This window comes from Oncorhynchus clarkii, chromosome 28, assembly GCF_045791955.1.
Source record: "Oncorhynchus clarkii lewisi isolate Uvic-CL-2024 chromosome 28, UVic_Ocla_1.0, whole genome shotgun sequence".
NCBI classification, from domain to species: domain Eukaryota; kingdom Metazoa; phylum Chordata; class Actinopteri; order Salmoniformes; family Salmonidae; genus Oncorhynchus; species Oncorhynchus clarkii.
In genome coordinates this window covers 14,044,698-14,057,503 of record NC_092174.1, presented here as the reverse complement: position 1 = coordinate 14,057,503, position 12,806 = coordinate 14,044,698, and the positions used below count along the sequence as shown (strand labels likewise).

Genomic DNA, 12,806 nt, shown 5'->3' with positions numbered 1-12,806 from the left:
GGACAAAGGCACCATGGAAATGTTGCCTGTTGCTGTGGGTGAGGCCCTAACCAGAGAGAAAGGGCAGGTGGTCAGGGTGGGAGATAGAGAAGAGGAGGAAAGTGAGTCTGAGGAAGAGGATGAGGAGTTATTTTTTTCAGACTCCTCTTCAATTGGCCCGGAGCTGACAGCCAGTCAACCCGAGGGGTCTAAGTACACGTTGAGAGAACTGACAAGGTTCCTGAATGAGACTAAGGGGAAAAAAGTTAATCTTGAGGCTTTTTTTCCTGATCCTAGGAAGTTTGTAAGATCAGTACAACATGCTATGAGAAATGAGGGGCATGGTGTCCTCTCACCCAGGAAACGGTTTAGGTTGAGGAAGTGGGTCACAACAGTGCGTAAAGGTTTACCTTCAGACACTGTTTAGATGTTTAATTTCTTACTGACACTGGGGCTTTTTGAGCTTTGCTATTGGTCTATTTCTCTGCTGGCTTTTCTCCCACTTCTTATGGAGACTCTTCGGGTAGGCTCGCTCAATATAAATGGCGCCAGAGATGCGGGAAAGAGGAGTGTGTTGGGTGAATATGTAAAACAAAAAAAAGTACAGGTGTTGTTTCTGCAGGAGACGCATAGTGATGTGGTGAATGAAGTTGATTGGGGGCTCTGGTGGAAAGGGGCAAGTGTGTTGAGCCATGGGACAAATCTTAGTGCAGGGGTGGCAGTCCTTTTTGCACCTGGTCTGGCTGTAAAAATTTGCTCCTCAAAGGAGGTGTGTAGGGGTAGGTTGCTTGTTGTTAAAGCAGAAATTAACAACATGTGTTTTGTCTTTATAAATGTGTATGCGCCTAACACAGGGAGAGAAAGAGGGGTTCTATTTGGGAGTCTTAGACAGGAACTCTCACAAGTAGCGCCTGAGGAGACGCTGGTGATCGGAGGTGACTGGAACTGTACAATGGATTTTACAAAAGACAGAAATGGGGAAGAGCCTCATTCAGTGTCAGTGGGAGTGTTAAGGGATATCTTTAATCAGTTTGACCTAGTGGATGTTTGGAGAACTAAACATCCAAACACAAGACAGTATACGTGGGTGAAGGTTTTTGGGGCTAGGGTGAGTGCAGCTCGACTTGATCGCTTTTACATGTCCAGGAATCAGAGCAATAGGCTGCTGGGTGCTACCATTCTCCCAGTGGGGTTTTCGGATCACCACATAACCATGGCTCGGCTGTCTATTTCACCAGGGCCCCGGCAGGCATCTTATTGGAAGTTCAATGTAAAGCTCTTACAAGATGCCACTTTTTGCTCAGGTTTCCAGACTTTTTGGGAAAGATGGGGGCAGCGAAGAGAGGAGTATGAGTCTCTGAGTCAATGGTGGGATGTGGGGAAAGTGCAAATTCGGCTTTTCTGTCAACAGTATACTGCTCTCTCATCCTCAGAGGCTAGGAGAGTATTGGGGGAACTAGAGCGGTGTATTAGTGAGATGGAGGTAGAGATGGTGGGGCAAGGCAATGTAGGCCTCCAGGCTAACTTAGCCGAATTACGTAGGGACCTGGGCAGTTTTTTCCAGGTTAAAGCAAAGGGAGCACTTGTAAGAGCTAGGTTCTCCATGCTCAAGGAGATGGATGCTCCCAGCTCCTTCTTCTTTGGTTTGGAAAGACAGAGCAGTGAAGCCAAGGGTATGCATTGTCTACGGCTGTCTGATGGGCGGGTGACCTCTGTGGTGGGGGAGATGCGGGAGCGGACTGTGGAGTTTTATACTGAATTGTATAGGGCAGAAATGTGTGATCCTATGTGTGCTCAGGTCTTGTTCGCAGGACTCCCTAAGCTCTCTCGGGCACAGAGGGATGAAATGGACATTCCTCTGTTGTCACATGAACTGGCAGAGGCAGTAACCCAGATGTCCCCCGGTCGTGCACCTGGGGTCGATGGACTTCCAGTGGAATTTTACAAAAAATTCTGGGGAACAATTGGACAGGATTTATTTTGCGTGTTGCGTGAATGCGTCAGGGTAGGAAGTTTGCCGATGAGCTGCCGTCGGGCGGCTCTGACTCTCCTGCCCAAAAAAGGGGACTTGTGTGAACTTAAGAACTGGAGGCCTGTGGCATTACTCTGTGCGGACTACAAGATTTTTGCCAAGGTCCTCTCTAACAGACTGAAGTCCCATCTGGACTCTATAATACACAAGGACCAGACATATTGTGTACCGGGACGCTCAATCACGGACAACTTGTTCTTGATTAGGGACATGTTGGATTTGTCGAGAGGTTCTAATGTGAACTTTGGACTGGTCTCTTTAGATCAAGAGAAGGCTTTTGATAGAGTGGATCATGAGTATCTGTTTAATGTGATGTCTGTGTTTGGGTTTGGGAAGAGTTTTGTGACCTGTGTGAAGCTGTTGTATGCTGGGGCGTCATGTATGGTTAAGGTGGGAGGGGGGCTCAGTAGGCCAGTCTGGGTGAGACGGGGTATTAGACAAGGATGCCCTCTATCTGGGCAGCTGTACACACTAGCCATTGAGCCTTTTTTAGGACTGCTACGCAGGAGACTGCGGGGAGTGTGCTGGATAGGCATGGATGTGGTGACAGGAATAGCAGTCTCAGCATATGCAGATGATGTTTCTGTGATGGTCAGGGATGGGCAAGATATGCAGGAACTAGAGACCAGTCTGAAGGTGTACGAGGGAGCTTCATCAGCTAAGGTAAACTGGGGCAAGAGCAAAGCTCTGTTATGTGGGGCATGGGGGGATAGGGCTCCTCCTCTGCTTCCAGGGGGTTTGCAGTGGGGTTGTGAAGGGCTTAAAGTGTTGGGGGTGTACCTGGGCTCGGAGAGGTGGGTCAGCAAGAACTGGGAGGGGCTGTCACAGGCAGTGGTGTCAAGACTGGCCAGGTGGAGGTGGCTCCTGTCCCAAGTGTCATATAGAGGGAGGGTGCTGATAATCAACAACCTGGTGGCATCTTCCTTGTGGCATAAACTGGCTGTCCTCAACCCCCCCGCCGGTCTGCTTGCAGACCTGCAAAGCAAGCTGGTGGACTTCTTTTGGTCGGGACATCACTGGCTGAAGGCAGCAGTTTTGTACATGACCGTCCACGAAGGAGGACAGGGCTTGGTGGAACTGGAGAGCAGGATGGCTGCTTTCCGACTAAAGGCGGTGCAGAGACTGCTGTACCACACTGATGTTCGCTGGAGGGAACCAGCATGCGCGCTGCTGAGGAGAGCTGGCGGATTAGGGTTGGACCGGCAGCTGTTCCTCATGAAGCTGGAGAGGCTGAGTACAGCAGGTCTCTCAGAGTTTTACTCTGCGGTGCTGAGGGCCTGGCAGCTGCTAAGGCCCACACGAGAAGGGGGCGTGGAGCCTGGGCAGTGGGTGTGGGAGGAGCCTATCTTCCACAACCCAGCCATCCCTTTGAGATCGGTTCAGTCGGCCACCCTGCAGAGGCAACTGATGGCAGGAGGTTTACAAAGGCTGGGTGACCTGAGACTGCTGGGAGAGGAGGGGTGGAAAACCCCGGAGGTCTTGGCGCAACAAACAGGAATAACGTCTCTTAGGCTGCTGGAAAGATTCCTGGAGGAGGTCCAGGAGGCACTGTCTGAGCCGGTAAGGGGGGTGTTTGAGAGGCCAAAGGGAGAGGGGCCACCAATGTTCCCGCCACTGCAGGTGACGGCAGAGACTGGAGACTGGCAAGGGGGTCTGGAGGACTTGTTAGATTTTAACACTCCGAGCCTGGGGGAGTTTGAGGGGGTGGGAGGTAAAGCCCTATACAACCTCTGCGTTAAGGTTAGGAGCATTAGAAGCCTAACAGGAGTGAAGGCACATCAGTGGCAGGGGGTATGTGGGGCGGAGAGTATGGTGGGTTTTCGATGGAGGGCGCTCTACAAACCCCCAGTACCAAAGAGGTCAGGGGACCTCCAGTGGAGGGTTCTTCATGGAGCCCTGGCCACTAACAGCTGGTTGGCACGGGTTGATCCGGGAATTGGGCAGGGGTGTCCTTTCTGTCAAATGAAAGAAACTGTAATTCATGTGTTTTCTGTGTGCACCAGGTTAATGCCATTAATGTCTCTGTTGGAATGTCTGTGTGACAGGTTGGGGGTGGTTTTTGCTGTTGGGATGTTTATAATGGGATACAGGTATTCGAGTAAGGAGAAAGAAAAATGTGTTTTGTTGAATTTTCTGTTTGCTCAGGCAAAGTTAGCTATTTGGCTAACAAGGAGGAACAGGGTTAAAGGTGGGGGTATAACAGACCCTTTACTACTGTTTAATGGGATGGTCTCTGCGCGCCTTAGGGTTGAGTTTGAGTTCTATAAAATGATCAAATGTGTGGAGATGTTTGAGGAGATATGGTGTGTTGGGGGGGCTGTCTGTATTGCTGGGGAAGATGTTTTGGATATACGGTTGTAGGAGAGGGTTTTTGTGTATGGTGATTTGTATCATGTGGTAGAGGATATATTTTTATTTTTTATTTTAGGGGTGGGGGGGGGTGAGTTTTAAATGAATTGAGAATGTTTCAATAAAGAAAGACCAAAAGTCAAAAGTCTCTCTCTCCATTACTCTCTCTCTCTCTCCATTACTCTCTCTCTCTCTCCATTACTCTCTCTCTCTCTCCATTACTCTCTCTCTCTCTCTCTCTCTCTCCATTACTCTCTCTCTCTCTCCATTACTCTCTCTCTCTCTCCATTACTCTCTCTCTCTCTCCATTACTCTCTCTCTCTCTCCATTACTCTCTCTCTCTCTCTCTCTCCATTACTCTCTCTCTCTCTCTTTATCTCTCTCTCTCTCTCCATTACTCTCTCTCTCTCTCCATTACTCTCTCTCTCTCCATTACTCTCTCCCTCTCTCCATTACTCTCTCTCTCTCTCTTTAACTCTCTTTCTCTCCCTCTCTCCATTACTCTCTCTCTATCTCTTTATCTCCCTTTCTCTCCCTCTCTCCATTACTCTCTCTCTCTCTATCTCTCTTTCTCTCCCTCTCTCCATTACTCTCTCTCTCTCTTTATCTCTCTTTCTCTCCCTCTCTCCATTACTCTCTCTCTCTCTATTTATCTCTCTTTCTCTCCCTCTCTCCATTACTCTCTCTCTCTCTCCATTACTCTCTCTCTCTCTCCATTACTCTCTCTCTCTCCATTACTCTCTCTCTCTCTCTCTCCATTACTCTCTCTCTCTCTCCATTACTCTCTCTCTCTCTTTATCTCTCTTTCTCTCTCTCTCTCCATTACTCTCTCTCTCTCTCCATTACTCTCTCTCTCTCTCTCCATTACTCTCTCTCTCTCTCCATTACTCTCTCTCTCTCTCTTTATCTCTCTTTCTCTCTCTCTCTCCATTACTCTCTTTTTATTTTATGATTTCTTTCTTTCTCTTTCTTACACTCCCTTACTCTTTCTCTCTCTCTCTCTCTCTCTCCTTTCTCTCTCACTCTCCCCCTCACTCTCTCCCTTACTCTCTTCCTCCCCTTCTCTCCCTCATCTTTCTCCATCTCCCTCCCCCCTCACTCACTCACTCAAATTCTCCCTCCCCTCTCCCTAAAATTATGTATTTGTTTTACATTGGATAAAAATGAACTCTGAAACATTGTTCCAAAAAATGCTTGTATGTGATTGAGATAAACTGTAAATACCATTCCCTAGCAATGAAATACTATGCCACTACTACTACTATTATCAATGATCACAATGTTTTTAGCCTTCCTGATGCAAACACAACAGTGTTGGTTTCACATCAATGACCATGAGTTCAATAGGGCTATGTGAGGTGACAGAGCAAAGGAACGACAGAAGAAATGAAAAAAACATTTTATGATTTATTCCCTCTCTCCATTACTCTCTCTCTCTCTCCATTACTCTCTCTCTCTCTCTTTATCTCTCTCTCTCTCTCTCTCCATTACTCTCTCTCTCTCTCCATTACTCTCTCTCTCTCTCTTTATATCTCTCTCTCTCTCTCTCTCCATTACTCTCTCTCTCTCTCCATTACTCTCTCTCTCTCTCCATTACTCTCTCTCTCTCTCTCCACTACTCTCTCTCTCTCTCTCTCTCCATTACTCTCTCTCTCTCTCTCTCCATTACTCTCTCTCTCTCTCTTTATCTCTCTCTCTCTCCATTACTCTCTCTCTCTCTCTCTCCATTACTCTCTCTCTCTCTCTTTAACTCTCTTTCTCTCCCTCTCTCCATTACTCTCTCTCTCTCTCTTTATCTCCCTTTCTCTCCCTCTCTCCATTACTCTCTCTCTCTCTATCTCTCTTTCTCTCCCTCTCTCCATTACTCTCTCTCTCTCTTTATCTCTCTTTCTCTCCCTCTCTCCATTACTCTCTCTCTCTCTATTTATCTCTCTTTCTCTCCCTCTCTCCATTACTCTCTCTCTCTCTCCATTACTCTCTCTCTCTCTCCATTACTCTCTCTCTCCATTACTCTCTCTCTCTCTCCATTACTCTCTCTCTCTATCTTTATCTCTCTTTCTCTCCCTCTCTCCATTACTCTCTCTCTCTCTCCATTACTCTCTCTCTCTCTCCATTACTCTCTCTCTCTCTCCATTACTCTCTCTCTCTCTCTTTATCTCTCTTTCTCTCTCTCTCTCCATTACTCTCTTTTTATTTTATGATTTCTTTCTTTCTCTTTCTTACACTCCCTTACTCTTTCTCTCTCTCTCTCTCTCTCTCTCCTTTCTCTCTCACTCTCCCCCTCACTCTCTCCCTTACTCTCTTCCCCCCCTTCTCTCCCTCATCTTTCTCCATCTCCCTCCCTCCCTCACTCACTCACTCAAATTCTCCCTCCCCTCTCCCTAAAATTATGTATTTTTTTTACATTGGATAAAAATGAACTCTGAAACATTGTTCCAAAAAATGCTTGTATGTGATTGAGATAAACTGTAAATACCATTCCCTAGCAATGAAATACTATGCCACTACTACTACTATTATCAATGATCACAATGTTTTTAGCCTTCCTGATGCATGTAGGTAGAGTTATTAAAGTGACAATGCATAGATGATAACAGAGAGTAGCAGCTGTGTAAAAGGTGGTGGTGGGGGGGGGGGGGGGGGGGGGGGGTGGCGATGCAAATAGTCTGGGTAGCCATTTTATTAGATGTTCAGGAATCTTATGGCTTGGAGGTAGAAGCTGTTTAGAAGCCTCTTGGACCTAGACTTGGCGCTCCGGTACCGATGCTGTGTGGTAGCAGAGAGAATAGCGTAAGACTAGGGTGGCTGGAGTCTTTGACAATTTTTAGGGCCATCCTCTGACACCGCCTGGTATAGAGGTCCTGGATGGCAAGAAGCTTGGCCCCAGTGATGTACTGGGCCGTTCACACTACCCTTTGTAGTGCCTTGAGGTCGGAGACCGAGCAGATGCCATACATGGCAGTGATGTAACCAGATGCTCTCAATGTGCAGCTGTATAACCTTTTGAGGATCTGAGGACCCATGCCAAATCTTTTCACTCTCCTGAGGGGAATATGTTTTGTCGTGACCTCTTCACAACTTTATTGGTGTGCTTGGACCATGCTAGTTTGTTGATGATGTGGACACCAAGGAACTTGAAGCTCTCAACCTGCTCCACTGCAGCCCGGTCGATGAGAATGGGGGCGTGCTCGGTCCTCTTTTTCCTGTAGTCCACAATCATCTCCTTTGTCTTGATCACCTTGAATGAGAGGTTGTTGTCCTGGCACCACACGGCCAGGTCTCTGACCTCCTCCCTATAGGCTGTCTCGTCATTGTCAGTGGTCAGGCCTACCACTGTTGTGTTATCGGCAAACTTAAGGATGGCGTTGGAGTCATGCCTGGCCGTGCAGTCCTGAGTGAACAGGGAGTACGGGAGGGGACTGAGCATGCAACCCTCAGGTGCCCCTGTGTTGAGGATCAGTGTGGCAGATGTGCTGTTACCTACCTTTATCACCTGGGGGCGGCCCTTCAGGAAGTCCAGGATCCAGTTGCAGAGAGAGGTGTTTAGTCCCAGTGTCCTTAGCTTATTGATGAGCTTTGAGGGCACTACAGTGTTGAACGCTGAGAGGTAGTCAATTAATAGCATTCTTAGATAGGTGTTCCTTTTGCCCAAGTGGAAAAGGGCAGTGTGGAGTGCAATAGAGATTGTATCATCTGTGGATATGTTGGTGCGGTATGCAAATTGGAGTGGGTCTAGGGTTTCTGGGATAATGGTGTTGATGTGAGCCATGATCAGTCTTTCGAAGCACTTCATGGCTACAGACATGAGTGCTACTGATCAGTAGAGCTTTAGGAAGGTTACTTTAGTGGTCTTGGGCACAGGCACTATGGTGGTCTGCTTGAAACATGCTGGTATTACAGACTCGGACAGGGAGAGGTTGAAAATGTCAGTGAAGACACTTGCCAGAAGGTCAGCGCATGCTCGCAGTACACGTCTGACTCTGCGGCTTGTGAATCTTGACCTGTTTAAAGGTCTTACTCACATCAGCTGCAGAGAGTGTGATCACACAGTCTTCCGGAACAGCTGGTGCTCTCATGCATGTTTCAGTGTTATTTGCCTCGAAGCGAGCATAGAAGTAGTTTAGCTAATCTGGTAGGCTCGTGTCACTGGGCAGCTCTCGGGTGTGCTTCTCTTTGTAGTCTGTAATGTGGGGACGATGTCATCAATGTGCTTATTGATGAAGCCAATGACTGATGTGGTGTACTCCTTAATGCCATCGGAGGAATCCCGAAACATATTCCAGTCTGTGCTAGCAAAACAGTCCTGTAGCTTAGCATCTGCTTCATCTGACCACTTTTTATGGATCTAGTCACTGGTGCTTCCTGCTTAAATGTTTGCTTGTAAGCAGGAATCAGGAGGATAGAATTATGGTCAGATTTGTCAAATGGAGGGCGAGGAAGAGCTTTGTATGCATCTCTATGTGTGGAGTAAAGGTGTTTCAGAGTTTTTTCCCTCTGGTTGCACATTTAACATGCTGATAGAAATTTGGTAAACCAGATTTAAGTTTCCCTGCATTAAAGTCCCCGGCTACTAGGAGCGCCGCCTCTGGGTGAGCGTTTTCTTGTTTGTTTACAGCGGAATACAGCTCATTTAATGCTGTCTTAGTGCCACCCTCAGTCTGTGGTGGTATGTACACAGCTACGAAAAATACAGATGTAAACTCTCTAGGTAGATAGTGTGGTCTACAGCTTATCATGAGATACTCTACCTCAGGTGAGCAATAGCTTGAGTCTTCCTTACATATCATGCACCAGCTGCCCCTTGTCTTACCAGACGCCGCTGTTCTATTCTTCCTGTACAGCATATAACCAGCCAGCTGTATGTTGATAGTGTCGTCGTTCGGCCACGACTCCTTGAAACATAAGATATTACAGTTTTGAATGTCCCGTTGGTAGTTTAATCTTCCGCATAGGTCATCGATTTTATTTTCCAAAGATTGCACGTTTGCTAGCAGAATGGAAGGAAGTGGGGGTTTATTCAATTGCTTACGAATTCTCAGAAGGCAGCCTGCCCCCTGGCCCCTTTTACATCGCCTCCTCTTCACGCAAATCACAGAGATCTGGGCCTGTTCCCGAGAAAGCAGTATATAATTTGCGTCGGGCTAGTCAGACTCGTTAAAGGAAGAAAAAAGGATTCAACCTGCCCGTGGTGAGTAATCTCAGTCCTGATTTCCAGAAGTTATTTTCGGTCATAAGAGACAGTAGCGGCAACATTATGTACAAAATGTCCTTTTAAAGTCTATATAAACTAGAGACCTGCAGTGTTTGTCTCTATACCCTGGTGAAGACAGCTTGGCTGTCAAAACTTTGGTATTCAGTTATTGCATCTGAGCTCCTAGATTGTGAGGCTCTCCTTTTCTTTTTCAAGGTTTCACATCAATAACCATTAGTTCAATAAGGGTTATCTCTCTCTCTCTCACATACTCTCTCTCTTCTCTCTCTCTCTCTATGATTTAGTCCCTCTCCCTCTCCCTTACTCTCTCCCTCGTTCTCTCCCCCTCTCAATCTCTCTCCCCCATCTCTCGCTTGTTCTCTTTCTCTCTCTCCCCCTCTCTCCCTCTCTTTATCTCTCTCTCTCTCTCCCCCTCTTGTGAACTCTGTTTGGAAGATCGACAACATTGTTCCAAAAAATGTTTGTATGAGATTGAGAAAAACTGTAAATACCATTCCCTAGCTATGAAATACTATGCCACTACTACTACCATTATCAATCATCACAGTGGTTTTAGCATGCCTGATGCAAACACAACAGTGTTGGTTTCACATCAATAACCATGAGTTCAATAGGCCTATGTGAAGTGACAGAGCGAAGCTGAGAAGGAACGATAGGAGAAACGATAGATTTCAGAGGCAAACGTCCACATCTGAGGAGAAAAATAACACAAAAAATAGTTTTATGATTTATTCCTCAGTTTGTGAGCACAGTGGGTTTCTGTTGCCTCTGAGACGTAAATCCGATGCTATCTAATGCAAATTTAATGTAAGAAGCTGCTTTTTCTCAAAGAGACCAATGAGGCTTTAAGCCATGAATATGGATGCCGGTCTATTTCAGAGTTATATTCTTTAAGGTATCTGTTAAAGCATTTTTTTTTTACATATTGACATGCATGTTTTTAGAGAAGACAAAGGAACTCATTTAAATCCATTTGTTTGGTACAAAACAGTTGGCCCAAAATAATGTGAATGGATCAAATTGAACACTCACTTTCTTGACTCTTTCTTGAAGTCCAGCCCTGTAAAGTCAGGTTATATTCTGAACCAACAGACAACACAAAATGGACTCACCTCTGCCATTTTAGTAAGCTCAACCCAGTCGGCTTTGTTGTAACCGCACATAATGCTCGAGATGACAATCTGAAAAAGAGAGAGAGCGAAAGAGAGCGAGAGAGAGAAAGAGAGAAAGAATGAGAGAGAGAGATTAAGAGAGAGAAAGGGAGAGAGAGAGAGGAGAGAGAAAGAGAGAGAGAGGGCAAGTAACAACTGTGATTTCACCTGCTGTGCCTTATCTTGTCTGAGAGCCTGAGAACACATAGTGGTTTCAAAGACTACACAAACATCTGAGAGAATAACAGAGGAACAATATAATGTGTCTTTCGCCCATCAGTCCTCCGCACTCAATCCTCAACGGTCCTCAGTCCTGTTGTGGAAACTATAATCTACCCATAAAGTAGGGGAGATATAACTCTCCCTTTCATTGCTTTGGATTTTAAAAGACACAAATAGGCTGATGTGTCCACAATGCACAGAGGGACATGCCTGCCTGTGATGTAAGTGTGTGTTTGATTTTATAGATCCTGCATCTTTCCATGTCCGTATTGTTGGAGACTTGTGATAACCCTTCATCCTCTTTACCATGGGAGTCGGCTACTGAACTGCAAATATTGATTACGGGCCAGTTGAAGTGGAAATGAATAGCAAACAATGCTACGTTTCTCCCCCTGATCCACTCTCAAGTGGCACATGCTACGTACAGTGTTCAGACTATTGTTGGTGAAAACGTCTTTAGTATCTACACACATTGTTTGAAGACAGAAGGAAAGGGACAAGACAGACAAACGTACATGCAGACGTGCCGACAGACAGACTGACAGGCGGTGTGCACGGCAGTAGAACCGTTCTAGCTGGACCCCATCCCGAGGAGGCGGTTTACGGGTGAATTGCAGCGATAGTGGGGCATGTGTCTGTCTGTTTGTCCGTCCATCCGCCGGCTTGCCTGTCTGTCCGTCTGCCTGTCTGTCTGCGAGGAGCAGAGCCGAGCCTAGCAGGGGGATCCTCCTGTTATCTCTTTAATAATGGAGTAGTGTGAGTAAGTGAGCCCATCCACCAACACCCTCTACACTGCCTCTCCAGGGACCTCCGGCAACACGGCAACTGTCAATCACCGCTGATATGGAGATATTAGAAGAGGGGAGGGTGGGGCTGCACCTTTTCACTTTCTTCCCGCTCCCTCTTTCTCCCTTTATTCTGTCTCCCTCCTGCTCCCTCTCTCTCTCTCTCTCCCTTTCTTTCTGTCAATTTGTCCCTATGTTTCCCTGGTAGTCTCTCTTTCTCTTCCCTTTTTTACAATTCCATTCCTCAGGTGCAGCATTATTACAGGCATGCCCGCTGCCTGTAAAACCTGACACACACACACACACAGACCACTCCACTCCACAGTCTCAATCAGTCCCTGCAAGGGAGAGGTGTCTCAATCTCCCCAGCCCCTACAATTTCACATCATTTGGGGAGGGCTTTTGTTATTAATCACTCCCCTTCTCTGAGTATTCATTTTGCCGAGCGGAATACGCCGGTGACCTTTAACCTCCGGGAGGCACGCGCTGGGATGAGTTTGGCTCTGCCTTCACCAAGGCCCCTTCAAAGCAACACAGGTGGACCGGGGATGGCAACCCACAAGGTCACGTCATGTTGAAGATGAGCGTAGAGGAAAACAGGAATAATGAATGGGAATAATGGGGGAGGGAGAATGGCCTTGACCTCCCTGAAATCAATGAAAAAAAATTAATGGATGTCTCTCAATGGGAACTACATATTTATGTTTTACTGCATTGGTAAGTAATTTGGGGAGGCTGGAACAAGGGGATGGGCTCTGGCAACCAGGTAAAGGAAATAACAGGAGGATGAAGGTCGGAAGAGATCAATTGTGAAGAGGATTTCTGGACCTGAGCTTGGTGTAGAAGCACAGCAGTGTAATACAGTGTAATCACTGTAGACTAAATGGGACAGTCTGACATGGATATACAGTAAATACCCCTACAGGAAACACAAATAATCCCTGAGGAGGTGGGTATTATGTTCAATGAGACAGGCTCACTGCATTTTTCACTGTAATTCATTCTGGACTAAATAAACGTTTGAGTGACATTTATTTAGCTGAAAAAGATTGGTTGAGTCTTCAAATAGTAAACTA

General features: G+C 46.6%; 1 protein-coding gene across 2 annotated transcripts in view; it reads right to left on the bottom strand.

Moving 5' to 3' along the window:
* Positions 1 to 12,806, bottom strand: part of LOC139386594 (dihydropyrimidine dehydrogenase [NADP(+)]) — a 139,163-nt gene that overhangs the window by 32,567 nt on the left and 93,790 nt on the right. For both annotated transcript variants that reach the window (XM_071132277.1, XM_071132278.1), the window contains one exon: positions 10,685 to 10,753. In XM_071132277.1, the coding sequence (XP_070988378.1) occupies positions 10,685 to 10,753 (69 nt within the window). The remainder of the gene's footprint in view (positions 1 to 10,684; positions 10,754 to 12,806) is intronic.